This window comes from Somniosus microcephalus, chromosome 2 (genome assembly GCF_052327205.1).
Source record: "Somniosus microcephalus isolate GS21.2 chromosome 2, FLI_Smic_1.0, whole genome shotgun sequence".
NCBI classification, from domain to species: Eukaryota; Metazoa; Chordata; class Chondrichthyes; order Squaliformes; family Somniosidae; genus Somniosus; species Somniosus microcephalus.
Window position 1 is genome coordinate 116,955,375 of NC_140988.1, and position 25,588 is coordinate 116,980,962.

The following is a 25,588-nucleotide window of genomic DNA, read 5'->3' on the forward strand; positions in this document are numbered from 1 at the left end:
AGTTAGTGAATTAATCTGCTGGAATTAACTTAAAAATAAACCACTTGAGTACTAATATGCACTACCACAAAATAATGAAATGCAACTTCTCTTTCCATACTGTACTGTGTTGCTGATTTCAGGTGTGCTGTTGTAGCAAGGTACCGAGCATAAGCCAGGTATTCCCTACAGTGAAGATAAACTGACCAATCTTGAGCACTTCCTAGTAGACAGTTTCAGAGTGCACCGACTGTGTGCTCCAAAGAGATCAGTAGAGAAAACAAAGAAGAAAAAAGGACTGATTTTCCTTCCCTCTTTCCCCCCACTCCCACTCCTTCTCATACGCAGGTCAGCATGTCTGCATCGTGCTCTGCCCGATCAGACATAAACCTGCCCGTATTTGCAGCTTCAGGGCATCTTCCTGGATCCAAAACATCTTAAGAACAGATCCACCTCCAGCAAGGTCTTGCACCTGCAAATGGAGCAGAATGCAACCCAAGAGGCCTGAAGCAAACACCCCCGCCCCCTCTATAAGGAGTAATGAGGGATTTGAAAAGTGAGGCACTTTCCTTCTCATGTCCTCCCTGTCCATTTCAGTTTCTCTAGTCTGGGCGGGGCAGTGTGGGGTGTGACAAGGCTCAAGGCCCAAGGTCCAAGACCAGCTTCTTTGAAGCACTCATCCTAATGGATTTCCCTTCAAGTGTTGTGGGAGGAAAATGAGGCAGGAGGTGCCACGGCATTGCTCTAACCTCATTTAAATCCAATTTGTATTCTTGTATCTGCTTCAGGCAAAAGCACTTTGCTCCCTCCCTGGAGAACCCTGGGAATCCCAATGCAACAATCAAGAATTTCATAATGGGGCTGATTTCCCAAACAGGCACTCCAGACGAGATGTAGCACTCGCAGGGAACTCTAGTCTGGAACTAACAGGCCTGTAGCCCTTGATTTTCCTTCCACGAATTTAAATGTACAATAAATCATGGCCTGCTCGTCTACAATTTTCCAATTACTGCTATCCCAGCAAGCACTACTCGTCATCAGAAACAGTTCAGAAATCAGCCTACTGACAGACAAGTCCCAATTTTTTTTGTAAAGCCTTCATACACTGTCACATACACAGCTGAAGAGACTTTTTAAAATTAGAAGGTATGAAGTTCAAACTGATGAATGAATGACAAGTTCGGTATTTGTTGGTTGAGTGTCAATGTCTTTGTGTGTATGTATCTACATAGGCTGCAGTTGTTGATTGCGGTAGTAAACTATTGCCTCAAGGGTTAGAGAAGTGATAGAGTGTTTGTAATACCCAAAGGTCAATGACAAAGGCACACAGTTGCTGAGTTCATTTCTATAACCTGAAACAAAGTTTATCCCAGACCCCAAAGCTGCCATCTGTATTTGCTTTATTGTCTGCTTAGGCTACATTAATTTTTTTAAAAAGTAGACATTTTTTCCAATTATTTCTGGTGAGCACTCATGCAGGATACCTCTTTTATGGAGCATTAATGGACAATGTTCTCTGTTCAACTGACTGCTGAAATTAGTTAATGTATATATTCCTATTAAAACTTTCAACCAAAACACTGAATATTGATTGAAGAGCAACCATGTGGTAAAGAATTGCCATTCTGAAAGGCATCTTTGCCCTCTCAGGAGGCTCAAATTCTACTTCTGCCTGTACTGCTGCTGAGATTACAAAACTAACGGCAGCTTTCCCAAAATGGGTGAAAACATTTTTGTTGCAATAATCAGCTCACTTTAAAGATCAGAAATGACAAATATTGACTGCAGTCTCAAGTTGTTTAGCAAATTACTGTCTTAGGAACATAGGAACAGGAGTAGGCCTTTCAGCCCCTCCAGACTGTTCAATTAGATCATGGCTGACCTGTTAACTCCATTTACCCACCTTGATTCCATAACCATTAATACCCTTGCCTAATATAACAGAAAATGCTGGAAAAACTCAGCAGGCCAAGCAACATCCGTGGAGAGAGAAACAGCGTTAACGTTTCAGGTCGAAACCCTTCGTCAAGACTGAAAAAGCACAGGGAATGAAACAGATTAAAAGGCCAGTTTGGGGGCTGGGAAATGGGGATGAGAGAACAAAAGAGAAGTGAAGATACATTAAGAGGTATTCAAAACGAGACGAGATGGTGATAGGACTAGTGGAGACAAAAGACGGCTCTAGATTAGGTGTGAAATGCGCTGGCAGAATGAGAGACAGCTGCCATGTGGGAAAGAAAAAAAGGGGGAAGGGCACAAAACAAAGTTGTGGATAAAAAAATATGTAAAAATGAAATAGGGGCCGAGGTTATGATCTGAAATTGTTGAACTCGATATTGAGTCCGGAAGGCTGTAAAGTGCCTAATCGGAAGATGAGGTGCTGTTCCTCGAGCTTACGCTGGGTTTCCGTGGAACAATGCAAGAGCCCGAGTATGGTGAGGTCCGAGTGGGAATGGAGCGGTGAATTAAAATGACAGGCGACCGGAAGCTCGGGATCACCCTTACGGACTGAACGGAGGTGTTCCGCAAAGTGGTCACCCAATCTGCGTTTGGTCTCCCCAGTGTAGAGGAGACCACATCGTGAGCAGCGAATACAATATACTAGATTGCAAGAAGTACAAGTAAATCGCTGTTTCACCTGGAAGGGGTGGTTGGGGCCCTGGACAGTGGGAAGGGGGGAGGTATAAGGGCAGATGTTGCAGCTCCTGCGCTTGCACGGAAAGGTGCCGGGCGAAGGGGAAGGGGTGCTGGGGGTGATAGAGGAGTGGACTAGGTTGTCTCGGAGGGAGCAGTCCCTACGGAATGCTGAAAGGGGAGGGGAAGATGCGTTTGGTGGTGGGATCACGTTGGAGGTGACGGAAATGGCGGAGGATGATCCATTGAATGTGGAGGCTGGTGGGGTGAAAGGTGAGGAAAAGGGGAACCCTATTGTGGTTCCGGGAGGGAGGGGCAGGGGGTGAGGGCAAAAGTGCAGGAGATAGAACGGACACGGTCGAGGGCAGTGTCAACCACGGTAGAGGGAAATCCTTGGTTGAGGAAGAAAACAAGGTAAGTGAACATTTGTTTACACTTATCACTCGCTTTACATACTTACCACTCCACACTTGCACCCATCACTCACCTCTACATCTTACTTCCAGGTGCCTCGGTTTTGCTATAATACCCTTGTCTAACTCAGTTCTGAAATTTTCAATTGCTTAGCTCTAATTTTAAGGTTATGCGCCTTTGTTCTGGACTCCCCCTCCAAAGGAAATAGTTTTTCACTCTCTACCCTATCAATTCCTTTAATCACCTTAAACATCTCAATTAGATCACCCCCTAATTAATCAATCACACACTAGCTAGTGTCTTTTGTGTCATTGCGGAGTCTAGGCCTCGCATTCGGTAGTTTCCTGGGATTAACAGTTAGGAGGAATCCTGGGTTTAGTAACACTGAAGGGATGGTCCAAGAATTTGACAAGTGGGGGTCTTGGAAAGTGACAGTACTGGTTTGGGGGCACTGGAGTTCATCAACAATGAACGTGATGAAGTTTAGAAGTACTGGAGGGGGGGGGACCTGGGTTTTTAAAGCACCAGGTGGAACTCATGGGGCTGGATTTTCCAAGCCCTGAGGAGGCGGGCATGCCAGTAAAGTAGCAGAAAGTGGGAGCAGATGGCAAACTTGCCCCCATCCCGCCTCCGTACCCTTTTGCCAGAAGGTGGAAAGATGTGCTGCTTCGGGTCCCATCTCCTGGAGGCGAGAAAGGCATTAAATACTTTTAACTGCCTGTTAACAGGCAGAAAAAAGGATTAGTGCCATTTTACCTTCACAGGCTTCCCGCGGAAAACCCCGCCGGGTTAGAGGAGACGTGAGGGAGGTCTGCGGCGGTCGGAGGCACCTGGAAGTAAGATGTAGAGGTGAGTGATGGGTGCAAGTGTGGAGTGGTAAGTATGTAAGGCGAGTGATAAGTGTAAACAAATGTTCACTTACCTTGTTTTCTTCCTACAGCCTTCATCCTCTCTGGATCGGGAGACCCGACATCCTCGTCGATTTCACAGACTGGCTGTTGGATCCTCCGAACCAACAGCCATGTGAAATCGACAAAGTTGAAAGGTTTGATGAGTCCTGAACACAAGGACTCATCAAACTACAGAGAATGTCAGTGTTTGACAGCTTCACAGAGCTATCAAACGCTGATATTTCTTCTTTCAAGAAGTCTTGACAAATAGCACGTCTGACATTGACCTGCTCTGTCAGTGACTTCCTCCCTAATTGGCCTGCTGAGCCCACAGGGCAGGCTTAACAAGGTCAATCAGAGGAAAATTCCTCTGGTTGGTCAGATGAGGATGGAGGTAGGACATTGACACGACAAGCAGTCCCGCCTCCAACTCGTCTCCATTGAGAAAATCCAGCCCATGGGTTTTACAACGGGGGGGGGGGGAGAGAGTGTGTGTCCTAGGTTTTGGTAACACTGCTGTGGTGCCCAGAGATTTTGCAGCATTACAAGTGACTTGGGGCGTGGTAGAAGAATTTGAAAAACAGGTACTGAAGTAAGTTCTTTCTTGATTGATGAATTAACTAGTATTTTCAGAAGCTGGCAATAAAAATGTACTATAATGGCTACTATAATAAATGTAAATTGTATATACACACAATCCTGAGCACATGTCAGAAATTTTCTGATAAATATTCAGAAGTACATATTTTATTTTGTTTCTACTTAGGGGCTGGGGGCTGAAAGTGCAGGAACAGTGCACATCACCAGTGAAGAATTGGAAAATAATTAATTAGTGCTTCTCTGCAACTGCAGCTGTATCTAACAAGATTTAAGTAAACAATGACTGTTTCTATTTAAGAATTCCAAAACAAAACAGAGAACAGATGTTCTAATCAAGTGTTTTTCTGTCTCAGCTAGATTATCTTTTGGAAATAAAAATAAGTTAATAGCTTTCATATGAAACTTAAAGCTTCTTAAATTCACTTTGTTTTCACATATTTTGGAAAAGGAAACTAAAAGAATTAAACAGAGCAAAGACACTGTCAGTTTGCCATTTGGACCTCTGTAAAGGCTGGTACTGAAAATAAAGAAAGCAGGAATCAGTGGGATGTTTTACAATGGATACATAATTGGTTGACCAATAGAATCCAGAAGGTGGTGGCACAAGGATTGGGAGAATGTTACCAGTGGAGCCCCACAGGGGTCTGTTTTGGGACCACTTATGTTTAATTTCTTTATAAATGATCTGGAGCGAGGAGTCTCAAGCACAGTGGCCAAAATTTCAGATGATATAAAGTTAATGAAGGTGGTTGACTCCAACTCTGAACAGGATAAGCTACAGGAGTTTTGGAATATACTTGGGAATTGGGCAGACAAGTGGCAGATGAAATTCAATGCAGAGCAATGCAAAGTGCTTCACATTGGGAAAGAAAATCCAGGAAGGGACTATTACTTAAATGGAAAGAAAATAATGGCACGGAAAATGAAAGAGATCTGGGGGTCCTAATTGACAATAAACTAAAGCTATCACAACAATGCTCGGTGGCAGTAGGGAAAGCAAATCAGATGTTGAGATGTGTTAAAAAGGTCAATATTGAGTTGAAAAAGTAAGGTAGTTCTGCAAATCTATAAATCATTGTTGCGGCCACACTTGGAATACTGTGTACAGTTCTGCTCGCCACTATACAGAAAGGATATTGCAGCAATTGAAAGATACAGAAGAGAGCAACCAGAATGATTAAGGGATGGAGGGATTGAATTATGAGGAGTGATTATGCAAATTGGGCATGTTCTCACTGGAAAAGAAAAGGTTGAGATGTGATGTGATTGTTCTTTTCAGGATCCTAAAGGGACTAACTAAGGTAGACCATGACAAGCTATTTCACCTTGTCCAGAACAGTAGAACCAAAGGACATGGCCTGCGATTGAAGGGGGGGCCTGCTATTGAAGGGGGGTAACAATATATCAGTCAGCGAGTGGTCAATCTATGGAACAGACTCTCTAGGGAGATGGTGGAAGCAGTTAGTACTGATTCATTCAAATACAAATTAGATGGATTTCTTTCAAGAAAAAAACATTTTAGGATACAGTATATGAGTAATTTGAGACATGACATACGGTAAATGTAGCATGCTTGGAGGAACAGTTAAGTTTGCACCTATGGTTCCCAAAGCACTCCACCACTGGGGTTTTCCTCACGTCATGTCTGGGTCTGTTGCTGACTAATTGATAGAGATTAATTGCTATGATTAGTCAACAACTCTATTATTATATCATGCGATTACGAGGATGGTAGAAGGTGAACTAGATGGACCTTGATCTTTTCTCATCTAGCAATACCTATGTTCCTAGATTGCAGTGTACCGAAAAATATGAATACATTTTCTGTTATCAGATTTTTATATTAAAAATCAATTACTTCACACTTTTCCACAATACTGCAAGAGAACAGGCTTAAAAGACATCAGGTGTTGGCACACAGGCTCTCCCTGAAATAAAAATTAAGGACTTGATAATAGTTTGAATATGAAACCTTATAAAGAATGAAATAACGTGCATTTATATTAGTACCATATCAAGTCCTTGGGACACCATAAAGTTGTTTATAAACAACAGATTGCATGTATAAAGCTATTAAAATGTGTTCCCCAACTGGTTTTCATATAATTTGGAAAAAGAAGCTAACTCAGAAAATCTGTTACAAGATAAAGACAGATTTTGCATTGTATAGTGAGAGAATCATCCTGATGCAAGTTTAAAAATTCTGCACTCTGCACATGCTCAACCTGCAGCATCCAGGGAATGGTAGGCAGAGAGAGAAAACTGTGATTGAGTGCAAGCCCAAGCTTTTGAGATAGGCTAAGGCCTTGAAGAAAAAACCTTATTGAAGGTAACAAACGTTAATTCTATGTAAATTTAATAATGTTATTGTGAAATTTTTATATTTTGCAAAACCTTATTTCAAATATCCAGAATTGTAGTTACTGAGAAAAATAATGGTGGTGAAATGACTTAAGAGTTTCTTTGAGCAATTTGATCCATTCACCTTCTCCTTTCTTCTATTCATGGGTTCTCCTGACTGGTCATCCAGGATTGGTTGGATTATAGGTACTTGGGCCTAGAAATTCAGTATAGCCACGTTTGGGGCACTACAGCCGGGCGATCGCTAAATTTTGCGCCCGGCGCAACTTAGCGCCACCTTCGCCGATATTCAGTTGCATCGCCCCAAGAGGTTGCTGCTGCGCTAAAGCAGGCGATGCACAACGATCATTATTAGGCGCTAAGCCGGCGATCCGGGGCACTACCACCGAGGGCGGGCGAAGCGCAGGTGCGGCGAGTTGCTGATTGAAGGCAGACACGCTGGCGCCGGTCAGCTCTTAAAGGGGGAGGGTGGATTTGTTTGGCTGCCATGCCCTGCACACTGCAGCCCTGAAGCAAGGCCTGACCATTGCAGTTTGAACAGTTCAACGCCTAGGACAATGGAGAAGGCCAGGGAGAGAGCGCAGCGCTTCAGTGAGGGTGACCTGAAGGTACTGGTTGGCGCAGTGGAGCACAGGTGCCTTGTCCTCTTCCCTGAAGGTGGCAGGAGGCCGCTGCCCAACGAGTATCGTAAAGCCCGGAGGGAGGTGGCAAACAGGGTGACCTCCAACAGTGTGGTTGGCAGGACTCCGGTCCAATGCAGAAAAAAGTTCAACGACCTCACTCGGGTTGTCAGGGTGAGTACCCTTTCCAGTATCCTCCTCATCCCTGCATGTGCACCTCACTTTATGGCCAAAGGGACCTGAAAGCCCTAATGCCCAGCCCTCATCCAGCAGCTATGGGACTGTCATGAAAATCACATGCACATTCAGGGCTTTACACACTGTCAGGGCTATTCCACCATGGGAGGCAGTGCAGGCAAGATCAGGGCTTGACACTGTACTTAGAGGCCATCCTTTCTCTTGCAGGGCAAGCTGGCGCACAACCGAAGGCAGCAGCGACAGACCGGGGGAGGCCGTCCTGACCTCAAACAGCTCAGCGACCTGGAGCAGCGTGTGGAGCTCATTATGTCAGGCCAGCTGATTGGCCCCGTCGCCAGTGGAGATGCTGACCCTGTTCTGGGCCCCAATGGTAAGGGCATCACCTTTTTGACCTCTCTCTTTCCACTTGCGCCTCACACCAGCATCCTTTGCCACTATCGAACCAATGCAGTTCATAGCAGCACTCATGCCTCCCTCGCTGCCGCCCTGTCCTCACTCTAAAGCAACTCTTGTGCCTCCCTGCTTTCAGATGGTGAATCGCCAGGTGAGGAGGCGGGCCCTCAAGCTGGCACTGTGTCTGAATCAGAAATCGAGGAGGAGGAAGAGGAAGCCAGCCCATCAGTGACACCCTCAGCCGAGGCAGCCCATGGCCATGATGGGGACACGTCTTCCCTGGAGGGGGGCGGGGGGGGGGGGAAGGGTCGGAGGAGAGTGATGCTCCGGGGCCCAGCGGGCTGCAGTAACGCCGTGCATTCACTGGCTGGTGTCATGCAGACACAGACCAGGGCCACACGGGCACTAACTGTAGCCACCCTCGCTGGATCGGCCAGGCATCGCCGGGCACTCGCCGTGCCGCAGCAGCCCAGCAGTCTGTGTTTCAGCAGATTGCTGCGCATGGTGCAGTGCTGGCCCGTGCGAGTGCCAGTGTAACAGCCGACCAGGGAGTGCCTGTGCTCTGTCAGGTTGGCAGCATTCCTTCAGCCAACACTGTCACTCCTCCACTGCAGCTGCCACCACCCGTAGGACAGACTGCTGCCGCCCAAGCAGAGTTGGAGCAGTCAGCAACCGGCCCCTCCAGGCACAGAGCTGGTCCAGGCCAACCCCCAAGGGCATCTGCCGTCTCGCCATCTGACCCTCAGCAGCCTTCCCCCAGCCTTGCTGCAGCCACTGGGGTCCCATTGAGGAGGAGCTGCAGGGCGGGAAGGGGCCACTCGCGGAAGCGAGACGGATCACCCTCGCAGGGGAAAAAGTAGGTGGTGTGGCCAAATTATTTTTTATATATAAGGCCAAGAGGGTTTTTTTTTTTTTTAATATGAAGGCCGAGACTGTTGTGTTTGTTTTTTTATAAAGGCCGAGGATCATGGTCATTTTTGTTTAACTGCTTTTTGCATTTTCTGAAGGTTGAGAGAGCCAGTTATGTCTCTGACTGTTTTTCGGGAGGTTTCTCTGAATTAGTTTGTCATGCGGGAAGGGCACAGAGTTTGCACAGTAAAAATTTTCTTCAATCGCACTGTCCATGTTTGCTTTTGGAATTTTTATTGCCTTGACCGGCTGAGGGCTTGCGGAGCGGCTACATTCATCTTCTTTCATTGGCACAAGCCATTCCCTGAGGGGGCCTAGAACGGAGTTGCAATAAGCCGCCGACGGATGGCCCTTACACTTTGTGCCTCCCTCCCGTGCTGGTGCTCCTCCTCCTCCTCTGGTGTTCCTCCAATGTCTGCTGGCAGTGGCTGAGTCCTGCGGATAGCCAGGTTGTGCAGCATGCAGCAAACTACAACAAAATGGGAGACTCGCTCAGGCGAGTACTGTAGGGCTCCCCCGGAACGATCCAGACAGCGGAACCGTTGCTTGAGCACGCCAATTGAGTGCTCAATCATGTTCCTGGTTGCTTGATGGCTATCATTGTATCGCTCTTCAGCAGGGGTGCTGGGCGCACGGAGATCAGCCAGGTGCACAAAGGATAGCCTTTGTCCCCGCGAAGCCATCCTCGAGGGTGAGGCTGGGCTTCGAAAATGTCTGCCACAGAAGTCTGGCGCAGGATGAAGGCATTGTGGCTGCTGCCTGGAAAGCGGGCATTGACAGCTAGTATGAGCTGCCTGTGGTCACACACCAACTGCACGTTGAGCGAATGGTAGCCCTTCCGGTTGCGATAATCCTCGGCATTCTCTAGAGGTGCCCGCAAAGCCACATGCGTGCAATCAATGGCGCACTGCACCATGGGAAAGCCCGCTAATGCTGCAAATCCCATTGCACGCTCTTGCTGCTTGTCCAGGGTCATGGGGAAGGAGATGAACAGACGTCTCCTTCTGAAAAGGACATTGGTCACCTGCTGGATGCAGCAATGTACCGCGAACTGGGAGGTGTTGGCAATGTCCCCGGTAGCGGATTGGAAGGAGCCGGTGGCATAGAAGTTGAGAGTCACCGTCACCTTCACTGCCACCGACAGAGACGTCCTGCTCCTCAGCTGTGGCTGCAGATCTCTGCGAAGCAGGTGGCAGATCTCATTGACCGCCTCCCTTCTGAATCGCAGCCTCCGAACACACTGCTCCTCAGACATGTTCAGATAGGAGAACTGCTGGCGGTATACCCTGGGTGGGTAAGGCCTCCTGTGCCGACGCCTGTTGGCCCTTCTCCGTCTGGCCATGACTGGCACTCTCTCACAGCGTCTCTGAGCCCTTTGAATGCAATGCAGTAAGCCAACGTTTCCACCCATTGCAGCCCCCATTATATGTTTCGAATCAAGGATATGGCACTGAGTTAAATCCAAGTGCAAAGCTCTGGCCTGAAGCCACAAGTACCTGTGCGAGCGTTGAGTCAAACCAAAAAGCTCTCTCCCTTTGTCTCTCTCCAAATATCCGTCTCTCACAAAGAAGGAGTGGAGCAAAATGGCTGCCACTTATACTGCAGGTGGAATCCCCTTTAATTAGCGCCCCCCGCACCCCGCAGCGACTGGGAACCGTTCCCCTCTACAAGTCGCTGGGGGCGCCAGGCGCACATAAGGACAGCGCCACTGAAGTTCCAGTTCGGGGCGCACCAAGGGCGTTGCACCATGAAATGACGTCAGGATCTGCGCGCGCAGCTGAGCGGGCGCTGCGGTTTTGCGCCGCCGCTAAATCTTAAGTGCAGTTCGCGAGAGGTGCAGATCACGCCGCGCCCAGGCGCTAGCTGCTTAGCACCACACTTCTCCTCCTCCTAAGGCGCTAGCGGCTGGCGCTAACAACTGAATTTCTAGGCCTTGGTATTTTCTTATTGGCAATTTTCTAGCCACTTTCCTCGCTTTGGATTTGCACATTCCCTAACTCTTCAGTTCTGCTTTACTCCTGTTGTACATTGAGGCAATCAACAACGTATGATAGAAAAGTGATGGAAAAAGTAACAGGAAAGTGCCACAGGAAGTGTGTGCTATATGCAAGAATTTTAATATACAATGGGCCGGGTAGTCCGATGCCTACGGGTGCGCTGAAAACCGGCATTGGCGATCTGTCAAGGATGCTCTTGACAGATCGGACACCTGCCCTAGAGAAGGGCATCTGCGGGCGGATAGTTCCGCTTTCTGGAGAACCTCCGCCCGCAGAAAACCCTTAAAAATCTTACGTCTGGTAAAAGCAGGCGTATGGCCTGCTTTTACCAGCATAAGATTTGAAAAAAGTTTAAGAAAATTTTATTCCATTCATTTATCATTTTTTAAAAAAAGTTTATTTTTAGCCCCATAAAAAACTTTAATTATTTTTTTCAAAAAATTAAATTTTGTTTAAAATATTTAATTTATTGTAATTTCAACTAATTTTTAAAATTGTGATGTTTAATTTTTTTTTTATTGTTTTAAATTGTTTTTGGGGTGATCTACATTCATATATTTGACAGGTCTATCTATATTTGACAGGTCTATCTGTCAAGTGTATGAAGGGAGATTTCTTTCTCCTGTTGGCTCCCCATGGCCCACGTGATCCCAGGGATGCTTGCGAACTGCATGCGCCTCTGGGATACGTAGGCCCTGTGCACTTGGAGTTGGAGAGGCCCAGGATCAGAACTATACGGACCTCAGGAGCACTCAGGTAAATGCGTAGATTTTTTTCCAGATCAGAGGCCTTCACAAGCGTGAAGCCTCCGATTGGAAGATACGGCCCAATATATTTTATAGACAATAGCCCAGAAATTAAGCAACCTTTTTAACCCAGATCTAGCATTTATCCATCCATTTCGCTCTACCTAGTAAATTACATTCTAGGCATTGAGCAGTTCTGCCCACCCCCCTGTACGTTATGGGAGTACATTGGGGTGTGTCTGAGGGCACCGCCAGGTTAGCTCATTCTCCCAGAGGCGCTCCTGATAGGTCCAGCAGGGCCCAAGTCTGCCAAGAACAGACATAATTTCTGCAGTGGGCCTACATCAAGGCCTAAATTTCAAAAGGCAATCAGCAATCCAAATAGAATTGTCTGCTGTTGCCATCAGTGCTAAACATCACAGCAGGGAAAAAAGGTTTTGCTCATGTTACACCTTCGGACTGAGAAGCCTCTAATACTCGAGTTTCTGCTGCCTCCATAGGCCAGGCACTCCTGTTGTGCAGTTACAACAAGAGGCGGCTTTAAATTATTAGTTAAATGAGCCCCCATCCTGGGATTTCGATCGGGGCCATAGCAGGAGCCTACTGGTGGGTGGGGAAGCAGTTTGCATTGAAAGTATTTCTCCCAAAAAATGGCATTGATGGCAGGTAGAATCACTAATATTCTGATTATACGGTCAATAATCTGCTAATTAAAATATATGTAGAAAATATTTTAGAGTAATTTCAATAAATGTAGCCCATTTACCATGCTTCCAGCACTGCAATTGACTGTTGGACTGACGGCAGCTAGACATTCCTCGCTACCTACAATCTAATTAAGTAAACAAACAAAAGTGCCCTCAGGTCGGGTGAGGTTAATAATTACAACAACAATTTGTATTTATATAGCACTTTTAATAACATAGTAAAACATCCCAAGACGCTTCGCAGAAGTATTATAAAACTAAATTTGACACCAAGCCACATAAGGAGATATTAGGGCAGATGAAAAAAGCTTGTTCAAAGATTAGATAGATAAGAATGGAACCAGGCAAGTGCAGTCCTGCCCAGTTGGACGACGGTGGTGAGAGGTTGGAGGAGAATGGTGTGGTCGGCTGTGTCAAAGGCTGCAGACAGGTCTAGAAGGACAAGGAGGGATAGTTTACCTTTGTCACAGTCACATAGGAAGTAATTTGTGACTTTGAGAAGAGCTGTTTCAGTGCTGTGGCGGGGTGGAAACCTGATTGGAGGGATTCAAACATGGAAAGATGGACACGGATTTGGGAGGCAACAACATGTTCAAGGACTTGAGAGGAAAGGGGGAGATTAGAGATGGGGTGGTAGTTTGCAAGGACGATGCGGTCTCCTCTACATTGGGGAGACCAAACGCAGATTGCAGAACACCTCCATTCAGTCTGTAAGGGGGACCCCCAAGCTTCCGGTCACCTGTCACTTTAATTCTCCGCTCCACTCCCATCAGACCTCACCGTCCTCGGCCTCTTGCATTGTTCCATGGAAGCTCAGTGTAAGCTCGAGGAACAGCACCTCATCTTTCGATTAGGCACTTTACAACCTTCTGGACTCAACACAGAGTTCAACAATTTCAGATCATAACCTCGGCCCCTGATATTATATATATTTTCCACACTTTTTTTTCTTCTCTCCCACATGGCAGCTGTCTTTCATTCTGCCAGCACAATTTACACTTCATCTGGACCCATCCTTTGTTTCTTAACCTGTCCCATTACCATCTCCTTTTGTCTTGAATATCTCTTAATCTCTCCTGCCTTCTATCCTATCACAGGCCTTCCCTTTTGTTCTTTCATCCCCTCCCCCATTTCCCAGCTCCCACACTTGCTTAAAAATCTGTTTCATTTCCTGCTTTTTTCCAGTTCTGACAAAAGGTCATCGACCTGAAACGTTAACTCTGTTTCTCTCTTCACAGATGCTGCCTGACCTGCTGAGTATCTCCAGCATTTTCTGTTTTTATTTCTAATTTTATTAAACTCAGTATGTCTGTGTTTTTCTCTCTTTGAAAACTCCTATGTAAACAGTTGCTATAGACTTTTGCCTTGTTAAGTGTGACACCTACCCTGTAACAATTGTGACACCTACCCTGTAACAATTGTATGTAATAGTTTTCCTGTGATGCCTATAGGTGGCACTGTAGTACTTGTGTCACATATTGGGTGTCACAGAACTTTCTGACTAGTGCAAGTCATTTCCTGCAGCTTTTCTTAAGGTGAATGCTGTGTGTGTGAACTTGTGCTCTCATGAAGGTTGCAAGTTGCTGCTTAGCTGTAAGCTCCTTTTTATTATAAAAAGTTTGAGACATAAACATCTAACTTATATTTGTAGAGATTGAGAGAAATATTCAAATACATATTGCGGTTTGGGAACTTTGTTTACTCTGCACTACTGCTCCACTTGTGTCCTGCTAGCATTTTTGAGAGGCAGAAAACTTTTCATTTAAAATAGAAATACTGGTGCAGTGTTGCTGTGTAAATGAAAAATCACTTCCCTACGGTTACTAGCCCCAGCTCCCAGTTGTCCTACCACCTGCAAAAAAAACTCCTCCTTCCTCTTCCCAGCATTGCAATACAGTCCCATTAATCTTAAAAACTGATATTATACTCCAAATGTTTTAAAAAAATAAACCAGTGACTGCACCCCTCAACTCCAGCCACTGCTCCAGGCTAAAAAAAATACTGTTATAAAACAGAGTATCTTCCCACTAACTGTGAGCAAAGGCACGAGATTCGCTGGTTATTTAAAACAGGATCAAGCATCATGTCAAAACTGTGGATCAAAAATGTTTTTACATCTACAGTTCAGAAAATCTTTGCAATGATTTTAAGAGATCTAAATCGGTGAACACTTACAAAATACATAACTTGTTAAAAGTCAACATGATTTCAAGCAAAGACCAGAAGACAGACATGGGGAGGTACAGCAGGCCAAGGCCCAAATATGGGATGGGGGCATGAGTGTGCTCGAGGCTGAGGGAGGAAGTATGAGAACCAAGGCTCAATCACTAGCGGAGGAAGGGGGCCGTCTGCGTCCAGGACCCAAGAACGGATGGCCCAAGAACAGTAGTGGGAACAAGCTAGTGGTGGCAGAAATAGGTGAGGGATGAGTGGATGCCCTCATGGTGGTGGGAGCAAGCAGGAACATGTTAAAAATATTTAATTAAAAAAAAAAAAATTTTAAACTACTAAACCTACTTGAACGTCTCAAATTGGTCTCCCCAGTATCACTGAAGTAGAAGACAGACATTGGAGGTTTCAAAAGGTAAGTAGGGAACAGCACCACCTACAACGGAGATCAAGTAATGCAGGCTTCAAGTGATAACTATATCACAAGAAAAACAGAAGATGATGACAGAAAAGCATGATGGACATTGTGTAATGGAGAAAATGTGATAGTGACAGTGACATAAAAACATAATAGAAGGTATTACCAGAAGTGCTAAACAGGAAGGGTCCAGAAGTGCTAAACAGGAAGGGTACACAGACAAGATATATATACATATACATAGTGAATTCCACATTGGCAGTGAATGGCTAAGATAAGGAGTTACAGAATAAAGGGAAAAAATGGCAATGGATAGAAAATTAGCTCCAAAACAGAAAAAGGTAGATAATCATAAATGTAATTTTTTCACACAAGGAAGAGGTTTTGAGTGTCATGTCTCAGGACCCTTGCTATTTTTAAATCTACTTTCCGTGATTTCCCAGACATTACACACAGAAAAAAAACAAAGATTGTGTAGCTGCTTCACTCCCACATTTTAATTATTTCTGTATCATTCTTTATCTTTTATTTGTTTTCCAGTCTTTTTCTCTCCCTATTTCTCTTGTTGTCGGATCTGTACCTCAATTGTCTTCTAATTTTTCTTACTCCATTTGTAAGTCTGTCCTTTCTTTTGGTTTAATCTCTATCCTGTGTATTTCTAACTGTACCTATATGTTTCTAACATGTATTCCTTTTCTGATTTACTGAATTTCCCACCTTTTACATAGCTCATGCAGCAAGAAGAGACACAAAACATACCTGGCCAGAGGTGGAGATCGGAGCCAAAGAGATGGTATCTGGAACTTGGAAGGGGGAGGAAGTGTAGTTGGGCTCAATGTTGGATTTGGGAGGAATTAGAACAAGGCCAGTGGTTCTGATGCAGCGGCAGCGAGGGAATAGAGAAGGGCATAAGGACAATAGCTAGAAGGGAAACGATAGATTTTGCGATGCTTTGTGTTTGTGGGCTAGGAAAATATTGCTTGCATCTGAGTCAAGGACAAAGCAAGATACTACTGTAGACTGGCAGCTAATGTTTCAAGAAGCTACATAGATTTAGCTAGCATCAGGACTAGATCAGTTGATTTTCTGAGCGCTGAACCAGCTGATTCTGTGTTTAAACTTTTTGTAGTGGGTACAGTACTTGGCAAATCACCTGATCTAATAGTACCAAAGTTGAGAACCACAGTCCTCCAGCTTAAAAAATTGTGTTTCCGATTTGCGATAGCATCTCAGTGAGCCTCTATTTTGGAGAGCAGAGCCAGAATAAAGTGGAAGTGTACATGGAGCATAGAAGAGGAATGGGCGGGGGGCAGGGGATGAAGCTACTCCTATAATTACTAAAAGGGAGTAAATATGGAGCATGGTGGGTGGGAGGCATGGAGCAGAATGGAAGCAGAGCATTGAAGTTGGCCTGGGAGGGAGCAAAGCATAGCTAGAGCAATCGAGGTGGGGTTTTGGTGGAAAGGAGGGGGCGGGGTTATGCCAGGGAGGGAGCAAAGCAAGCAAAGTGGGTAAAGTGCCAGAGTTAGAGGAATAAAGAGAAAAAAATGGGGAACTATCATGGCAGCAAAAAATAGGTTGAAATTTTATAGATAGCCAAATAGAATGACAAATGATCTCAATGTAGATATCATAAGCAAAATTTCTAGGGTTGCAGATGTTACCAAAATAACGAGGTATAATACAATCAGATTCAGAAGAACTTAGATCTTTCGGATGGGTGGTCCTGTAAGTGACAGATATAGTTCAATAAAAGGAAGGACCATAACAATGGACTCTTTGTGCATATGTAAAGCATTTTTATTTGTCCATAGCAAACTTTCATTGTAAGAAAACAAGGTCAAACAAAAGAGGATGAATGGAGCCAGTAAACAGATGGGAGGAGATGAAGCCAATAATCACTTTGGTAAAGCCAACTACTTTTCTTGAACTTGTTCTTCCCAATATGCACATCATAAACCTCCATCCCTCCCTTTCATCTCACAGCCCAAGCCTTTCTTTCCCTCTCCCATTCCACCAGCTCTGGCTGCTGATCACCTGGTAGCTCTTCTTGTGGAATTCCACCAGTAAGATATGGAGAAGTTGAGCAGTGGCGCTGTGCATCATGCTTACTCGACAATTGAGCTGTGTCAACAGCAGCACCGACTCCCAGCTCGCGTGAACACACACAAAAAATTCCAGGCAAGGCAATGTCTCTCACCTGATGAGGTAAGGAAGTTAGGCTTGTTAGGAAGTTAGGGACAGGGTACTGAATTTGGATGATCAGCCATGATCTCATTGAATGGTGGAGCAGGCTCGAAGGGCCTACTCCTGCTCCTATCTTCTATGTTTCTATGTTTTCTTTGGAGAAGAGGTAATTTAATGGATGTTTTCAAATTACGAAGTGAACTGGAATTGATTAAGGTAAATTTTTACAATGGTTAAAGATTTACATCCCAGGGGACACAAGTTAAAAAGGGAAGCCAATCAAAACTTTTTCACCCAGAGAATAGAGTTGTGGAATAATGTTACCAAGGAAGGCCACTGAACATTATAAATGAGTCTGAGACAATTGGATGCATTTTTGGAGAAAGGATTGGGGTTATGGTAAGCCAGTAAATTAATTTGATCTGTGAAAAAGAGATGGGAGTAATTTTCAACTTTGCCTCTTGGGTGGTAACATGCCAGAGCAGATTGCCTACCCATCGTAGAACCCATCCAATTTTCATTCCATTAATTTCAATGGGATGAAAATCGGGAAGGCGACCAATTCCACTCCACTAGATTACTGTCCATGTAAAAAAAAGTTGAAAATTACCCCCAAGATCTTGTTTACATCAAATAACACTTTCCTGTTCCTAAAACAAATGTATGTTTCTTATGTTATAATAATACATGTATATAAAAATGTACATCTACTCAAATTTTAATAGACTTACAGAAAAAAATCAATGGCAATATGGAAACATTACACAAATTGGAGAAATTGTATCGGCTGTTACTGTATATTTTTATCAGTTGTCTTTTGTTTTAAAAATTACATTATTTCTAATTCCAGTTAGTTTATTTTTACCATTTTTCCAGTTCTGGTGACAGTTTCTGTCTCTCTCTCTCCACATATGCTGCTTGACCTGAGTTTTCCAGCATTTTCTCATTTTTATTTCAGATTGCCAGCATCCGCAGTATTTTGCTTTTGTTTTATACTTTATTTTTACCATTGCTTTTGCATTGTTTTTCAGCCTCAGTGTAGCTTGACATTTGACATATACAACAAATGGACATTTAAAACTGATTCCAAGAGTTTTTAATCAATGTGTTTGGCTTATAAATAATGTTACCATTCAGGATAAGTATGGCTCTGTAGAATTCTATCCTCCTGAACCCCCCCCCCCCCAGTAAAACGTATACCCTGGTATTTCCTGCTAGATATATGTCAATATATTTAGTCACTAGAACCAAGCCCTCTACCTCAATAGATAAAACGTAAAATACAACATACTCACCTAATTTATCTTTCTGTCGATGTGGGCGGTCTCGGATCATATTGCACGTTCCTAGTTGGCGTTGAGCTTATTCTGTATGTGGGTCATTAAGTGCACCAACATAAATAACAGGTACATTGTACCTGCAAGCGGGTGGTCGTGATTATACACCTATGTTATACCCAAGAACATACTGCAGTTTCCTCTTGCCCACTAATGCCCTTCAAAAACAAAACAAGTGCCATTTAGCCGGAGGCTGTTGCTCATCTCCGTCTCACCTCTCGTTTCTAATGTTTACTGGTTTCCATTGACTCATTATTAAACTGCAAAAAAATTACACGCATCCCTGTTAAAATGGTTTATATGTTTAGTCAGATTGTCACACTGTAGCTAAATTTCTTTGAACGCCCTCTTGCCACCGCACACGAGCGAAAAACATCATATGCCACTAATTCAGTTACTTCAGTAGATATATTCCTGCCAGTTTGATGCATTTGTTAATTTCAAATGGGAATGTCGAGAGAAAACGGATTTCAGACCGTCCAAACAAGTGAAGCAAGCCAATCGATTGAGATCAACAAAGATGTTTAGGGTCAAGTAGTGGTGTGGGGATATTAAACGGTCTTGGTCCAACCAGGTCAAGTAAGAAATTTGCCGAAATACGCGGTCCCAATTTTTCCATCTGTTTTTGAACACTTTGCGCACCTGCTGAAATAGAGCTAGACCGTGCTGCTAACACAGTCCCTCCAGAAAGCCTGTGTAACACATCAATCCCGGGCTTTTAATGTACATAGATAGATATTTATCTGCAGTCGGAGGTCAGTGTAACTGAATAACAAATACCAGTTCCTAAACCCGTCTGATTTCGATATTTGGCTAAATTAGTTTCCATGTGCTTATTATTGTAGAAGGCAATGTTGAATAAAGATACGTCATTAACGCAGCATAAAGCAGGTGGATATTTTACCCTAAATGTTTGTGGAGTTCGGAGACAAAATTGCCAGGTGATCGGAATAGTTAGCGCAGTGCACGGATTGCCCAGAGTTCAGGAGCTGGGTCTCAGTAGCAGCGCCAGACAGGCGCTCTGAGCCTCTTTCACTCCTGCTAGAATCACAGGCAAACGGCACGCACAACGCTCCGTTACACCAACCGCCACTAAAACAGGTACATACGTCGCGAAATTTGTTCCAGTGTCCGGGCTCCTTGTCATACTGCGAGATAGTAGTCAGCCATTGTTTATCATCCAGAAAATTGCCGCTGTCCGATGTCGCTCGTTGTCTGCCTTCTATTTGCAGAAAGGCTACAGCAACAACACATATCAGGACCTTTATCATCTGCAAAAAAAGAGAAAAAAACCGCTGTATCAGTACAGGGAGGCAAAAAAAACCCGACGTGCGAAAGCAAGTTCAAAAAATACTGTTTAAAAAAAAATCTGAATGTTGGAGGAGAATGGCTAACATTCACCTTGCCTTTCGCTGCAGCTGCGTGCTCTGTGCAGCCTCCAGCTCCTCTCCCTCCGCACGGCGCTGTCTTGAGCGCCGAGAGATGAAGGCGGCGGGCGGGCGCGCGCGAACTGCGAGCGCGAGCCCGGCGCGTTCCAAGCACAGGCGCGAGCCCGCGCTGATCGGGGCTTGCTCTTGTATTTATATTTGTCACGGTTTTGACAGACTGCTAAACTGCACGTGCAACTCTGTTCCCTCGACACTGGCCGCACAACGAGCAAGTGATAGTCTGGTTACTTTCTGGTGACCAGGCGGAGGAGTAAATTGCGAGAAACTTTCCTTCATGAGTGAAATGCGGGTATTTAACTGTTCCTTTTCTTTTATCTACAACGTATGCGAATAGTTTGTATCGTCTGCTACCAAAGTGAAGTGTTTTATGCTCCCCGCTAAGTCATGAGGATCAAATCAGCTTGAAGGTCGTCTGAACTGAGACTAAATGCATTTGGCCCCAAAAATATTGCTTGATGCATCAAGAAAACACAGTAGTGTGTGGCTTTGCAAATGCTTGATATGAATGCACAAAACAACATCGCAATTTCATTGGCCACTTTGTGAAAGCAGAAGCGTTCTTGCTGCTTGAACTCTAATCAGGAAGCCAATAAAGCACATTATAATGTGGGGAATGTACCTCAGACGAGGCAAAGTGTGGCATCATACATCGGTACAATGTGTTCCAGTTTTTCCTCGTATGCTTTATTACACTTGATGTCGTTATTGGGATAATGCCACTTTTTGGAGAGTTTTGAATGTAATCATCGCACAATCTTTTCCAAATAGTTTAAAAATCATAGTACAAAGAAGGTCTCGGAAGCTGAAAATTTGAAGTGCAAATAGAAAATGCGCGGCCATCGATTACCGTCCGAACGAAAAGCATATCCCAACATTCCGGTGAGGATGTGTCATCAGAACTGGTCAATTCTGCTTTATGATCACTCCCAAAAACGCTAGTCCCTCTCTCGCAGATGCTAATTGACCCGCTATGCATTCCTAGCACTCTCTATACTCATCTTAAATAATAACCATTAACGTTTTACTGTAGGATTTAATTGTCATTGCTAGTGCTGGAATTGCTATTATTGTAATTGTGCCATGAATGATTTGCTAAATAAAACATTTAGTTCAATTAATTACAAGAGTCGAACTCCAGCTACCCCGGCTAACCATTTCGCAGGCTCGTTTCGATTGCAGCTGCACATTTCCGACCACCTGCAGCGTGACCCCATTTCCAGGGCGGCCTGTCATCCCGTCACACGCACTAAAGTCTCATTCCGGCTACCCCAGAACTTGGGTTGAGGTTGGCAAGACCAGCACAAAAGAGGAGTTCTTTAAAAGAACGTCCTAGTTATCCAAGTATAAAAGATGCACTTCAAGTACCCTAAAATTTGTTTCAAATTCTATACTTTACTACAATGAAATTTCAAACATTTTACCAAATTCTAAAAAAAAGTTCATTGACAACTGTAGTATTTTTTTGACCTGGAAAGTACAGGTGTTGTCATTGACGTATTCGTTGTCATGTTAAAATAAATTGAAACCGCTTTAAAGCACAAATTGACCATTCAATACTGTTGTTTCTTGTTCATGCCTTGTCTAAACACTGTGGAATGGGTTACAGCTTTCCGTTGATCCTTATGATACCTGTTGATGGATAAATGGAGATACAGCATCTGGTGCTATGTGAAGACTACCGAGCCAGGGAGGCGGCAAAAATCCCTCCTGGCGTTTCTAACACAAACCAATAACATGGTTACACTCCTGTGTCAACACCACAAACCCATTATAAGCGCCTATGAGTGCAAAGAGTTCAGGGAAGATAATTAATAATTCAGCAGGTTTGTCCCAGAAAGGGATTTAACGTGACCTTAAGTAGTGTGATGTACTCAGGCAACAGTGTACTTTCTAAATCGCAAACTACTGATGCTTACTTGTGTTTTAAGGGTTGGCAATGTTTAAAGTATACAAGGGCTATTTAAAAAGCATGTATTCATGTATTGAAACAAATTCAGAGCTTGCAAAAGGCGCTTTATCAGACTACACGCTGGAAATCTGTATCAGAGACAGCAAATATGAGCCAAATCGTTTGCATCGAAGACCCCGGCCACATCGATCACCAACTCGCAGCCTCCCAAATTGTTAAATCGCAGTCAAAGACAGCTCGGCGCCGCCTCCCGCGAGTCATGGGCGAGACACCGAACACACATCAATTCCCTGAAATCGACCCGTGCAACGCTGTCCAGTTACAAAAGCTACACCACCACCTGCAATTTTTTTTATTTACACATCTTTAATGCCGACAATAATAATACAGCAATTAAAACAATTTAAGGATCGTAAAATATACACGGGGGTTCAAAATGAGCAATTCTCACAGATTGCTAGTTTTATTTTTAAATTGATGATTAACAACTACGTCAGCTTTTCGACACACAATGAAGGATGATGATGCCTGCTCTACCTGTCAGTATCTGAAGGGCCGGATTTTAAAAAGGCCCAGGGTACCTGGCTTCTCTTTGCACTTCGCTCACAAATCGGTAGCACACGACAGTGGAGTCAAGGTCCACGAGCGCCTCCTTGCGGTTTGTTTAAGTTACCAATACTGCGGCTGCGTTTCCAGCCCCAGATAGGCATTTTTAGAATTTAATTTTCGATTTTAAATAGTGTCGTGTTAACTGTTTGCAAATTGTGCATGGACATGCAAATGGCTCTAACAAATAGATTTCACACGGTAACCTTTATAGGGGCCGGATGCAAGAGGTTTTGTTTAGAAATTATGGATAAGAGTTTAGAATAGGCTGTGTGTGGCATGTGAGGCTATCTGACGATGGGGTTTATACCCTAATAGTGGGATCTTCAGAGAAAGGCTTTTGGCAAGCATCTTAATCCTTTAATAAACACATTTCAAAAACTAATCGGTCATTAGTGACCAATTATCGGGTATCTGGGAGCCATGAACATTTCTCTTATACAATTAAGTAACCATTAATGTGAATCCCTAAGAAATGTTAACACAAAGAAGAGTTTTGAAGGTTCCTGAATTTCAGGAGTGCATTCTCTAAGCTCCATGTAAAATACCAGCTGAGGGAACAACTGATCTGATGTCTGCAGCAAATTTGTACTTGCTGAATGCATTTCAGATGTCACTACGCATGGCAAACAATAACTGCTGGTGTGACATCGCCTATGGCATATACTGGATTGCAAACTTTTGAAATGCTTTTAAAATCTCAGTTTTTAATTAAATGTCAACCGTAGCTCTGTGGCGCCTCTGACTCAGAAGGTCGTGGGTTCAAGTCCCACTCCAAAGACTTGAGCATCAGTGCAGTGTTGAGGGAGTGCTGCACTATCGGAGGTGCCGTCTCTTGGATGAGACATTAAACTGAGTCTGCCCTCTCAGGTGGATGTAAAAGATCCCATGGCACTATTTCAAAGAAGGGCAGGGGAGTTATCCCCAGTGTTCTGGTCAATATTTATCCCTAAATCAACATCACAAAAAAACAGATCATCTGGTCATTATCACATTGCTGCTTGTGGAAGCTTGCTGTGCACAAATTGGCTGCTACGTTTCCTACATTACAACAGTAATTATACTTCAAAAAAGTATTTAATTGGCTGTAAAGCGCTTTGGGACATCCTGAGGTTGTGAAAGGCGCTGTATAAATGCAAGTCTTTCTTTTAAACTTTAAAAAGCAGCAGATATAATCAGTGATTCAATTACATCATGATATTTATGTTATTGGACACTTATGTTTGCAAACCTGGAAAAATATCTTCAAGGGGCTGGTTATATGCTCATTGTTGTGAAAATAGGATTTGGTAAAAATATCCAGGTTGTTTAATACTAAGTTTCATTTATTTCATTACTGTTTGTGGGAGCTCACTGTGTGCAGATTGGCTGCCATGTTTCCTACATTGCAACAGTAACTACACTTTGAAAAGTACTTCATTGGCTGTAAAGTAATTTGGGATGTCCTGAAAGTTGCTATATAAATGCAAATTCTTGCTATCTTAAGTTGACTGGAAATGTAGCCCTATCATGGCAGCTGAAGAGGGATTGAGTTTTTTCTCATGATCAGATTGGTCCATGGTGTCAAATAGTGCTCAGTGCTTTGAAAACAAAAACATACTTTTCAAATATGTATCATAACTTTTTTTTAATTCACTGTTTCAGTTATGAAGCAGTGAGACAGAATTTTGAATGAGAGAGGGAAAAGGGACCAGGGACAAATGGCCTTCATGTTTCTGTCACAATAGATCTGAAACTGTGACCCCCAACCAGTATTGGTATATCTAGGGATTGCTACAACACAAATTAGTGAGAGAAAAACTCTAGGACTTAAGCTTGTGAGGAAGCAAAGTCTTGAAATCTGGGTTGGGAGGGAATGGGGGGACAAGCTTTGGTTAGGGGAAGCAGAAATTCAGAAGGAGCAGCGTGGCTATGCTACTGAAAGGAAGGGACAAAAGATAGATAGGGAGTGGGCTGTGCTGGAGAAAGGGGTCTAAGCCTAGTTAGGGGGTGGGGGGGGGTGCGGTGGAGAAGCAGTTGAGGCCTGAGGCTAGAACTGAGAGGAAATAGGGAGGTTTTGGAGTGCTTGTGCCATGAGGGATGAGGAATCAGGAGAGCCTGAGGCTAGGACTGAGAGGGAGCAGGGCAGGACTTGGGCATAGAAGGGAGTAGAAGGTAATGGGACCTAGGGCAGGACTTTAAATTGGGGCTGGGAGGGTTTCAGCCTGAGAGGGGAGGTAGCAGAGACTCAACATGTGTTGGCTAGGGTGGCCAACCCTCCAGAGTTGCTCTGGAGTCACCAGGAATGAAAGATTAATTTCCAGGACACTGCTGCGAGTAACCAAGGAGAAAAATCATAGGGGCATTAAAAATTGTGTTTTTAAAAAAAAAATTCATTGCACATTTTGGCTTATTATTTATAAAAAAATATCATACATGGGAGGAAAAAGGCGATTTGACTGACAGTCAAGAATCATCCATGGAGTCATAGGGCTGGATTTTGTCAATGGGGGTGCGTTGGGGCGGGACTCCTGGTTTTCGGGTTTCAGTCCCGCCCCCAATGACGTCTGGCCAACTCACACTATTTTCCCTTGATTGACCTTGGTAAGCTTGCGCGGGCTTACCAGCAAATTAAGGGCAAGCCGGTGACAGAGGACCTCCGCGTATGACATTTATCTGTCAAAAAATGTTTGACAGATGAATTGTCAGCGTTTGACAGCTTCGAGAAGCTGTCAAATACTGACAATCTCTGTTCTAAGGTAAGCCCTTGCACTGAAGGCTCACCAAAACCTCTTTCCTCAGCAGAAATCAGATGGCTGCTGCATCTGAGAATGCAGCAGCCATTCTGTCATCTTTGCCGTTGAGATGAGGCACCTTCAGATCCCCAAGGGTTGAAGCCTGCAGAAAGAAACAAAGGTAAGGAAACTTTTTCCAACACTTTACACTCACCTCCCATACTTACCTCTACACACTTGCACCCATCACTCACCTCTACAGCGGAATTTTCGATCCCTCTCATCCCCGCAGACCCACTGCTCACTTCACTGACCCTGGCGAGGTTGCAGCCATTGGGAAGCCCGCACTTGC

General features: G+C 44.2%; 1 protein-coding gene across 8 annotated transcripts in view; it reads right to left on the bottom strand.

The window, feature by feature from the left end:
* spock3 (SPARC (osteonectin), cwcv and kazal like domains proteoglycan 3) overlaps positions 1-20,078 on the bottom strand; it is an 818,297-nt gene extending 798,219 nt beyond the window's left edge. For 3 of the 8 annotated variants that reach the window (XM_085962113.1, XM_085962105.1, XM_085962078.1), the window contains exons 1-2: positions 19,961-20,044; positions 19,669-19,830 (exon numbers count right to left, since the gene is read on the bottom strand). In XM_085962113.1, the coding sequence (XP_085818239.1) occupies positions 19,669-19,830 (162 nt within the window). In that variant the 5' untranslated portion in view covers positions 19,961-20,044. Of the gene's footprint in view, positions 1-18,517; positions 18,590-19,668; positions 19,831-19,954 lie in introns of those variants that run through there. The other 5 variants (XM_085962121.1, XM_085962087.1, XM_085962096.1 and 2 more) reach the window with 5 other exon arrangements.
* Positions 20,079-25,588: the final 5,510 nt, after the last annotated feature.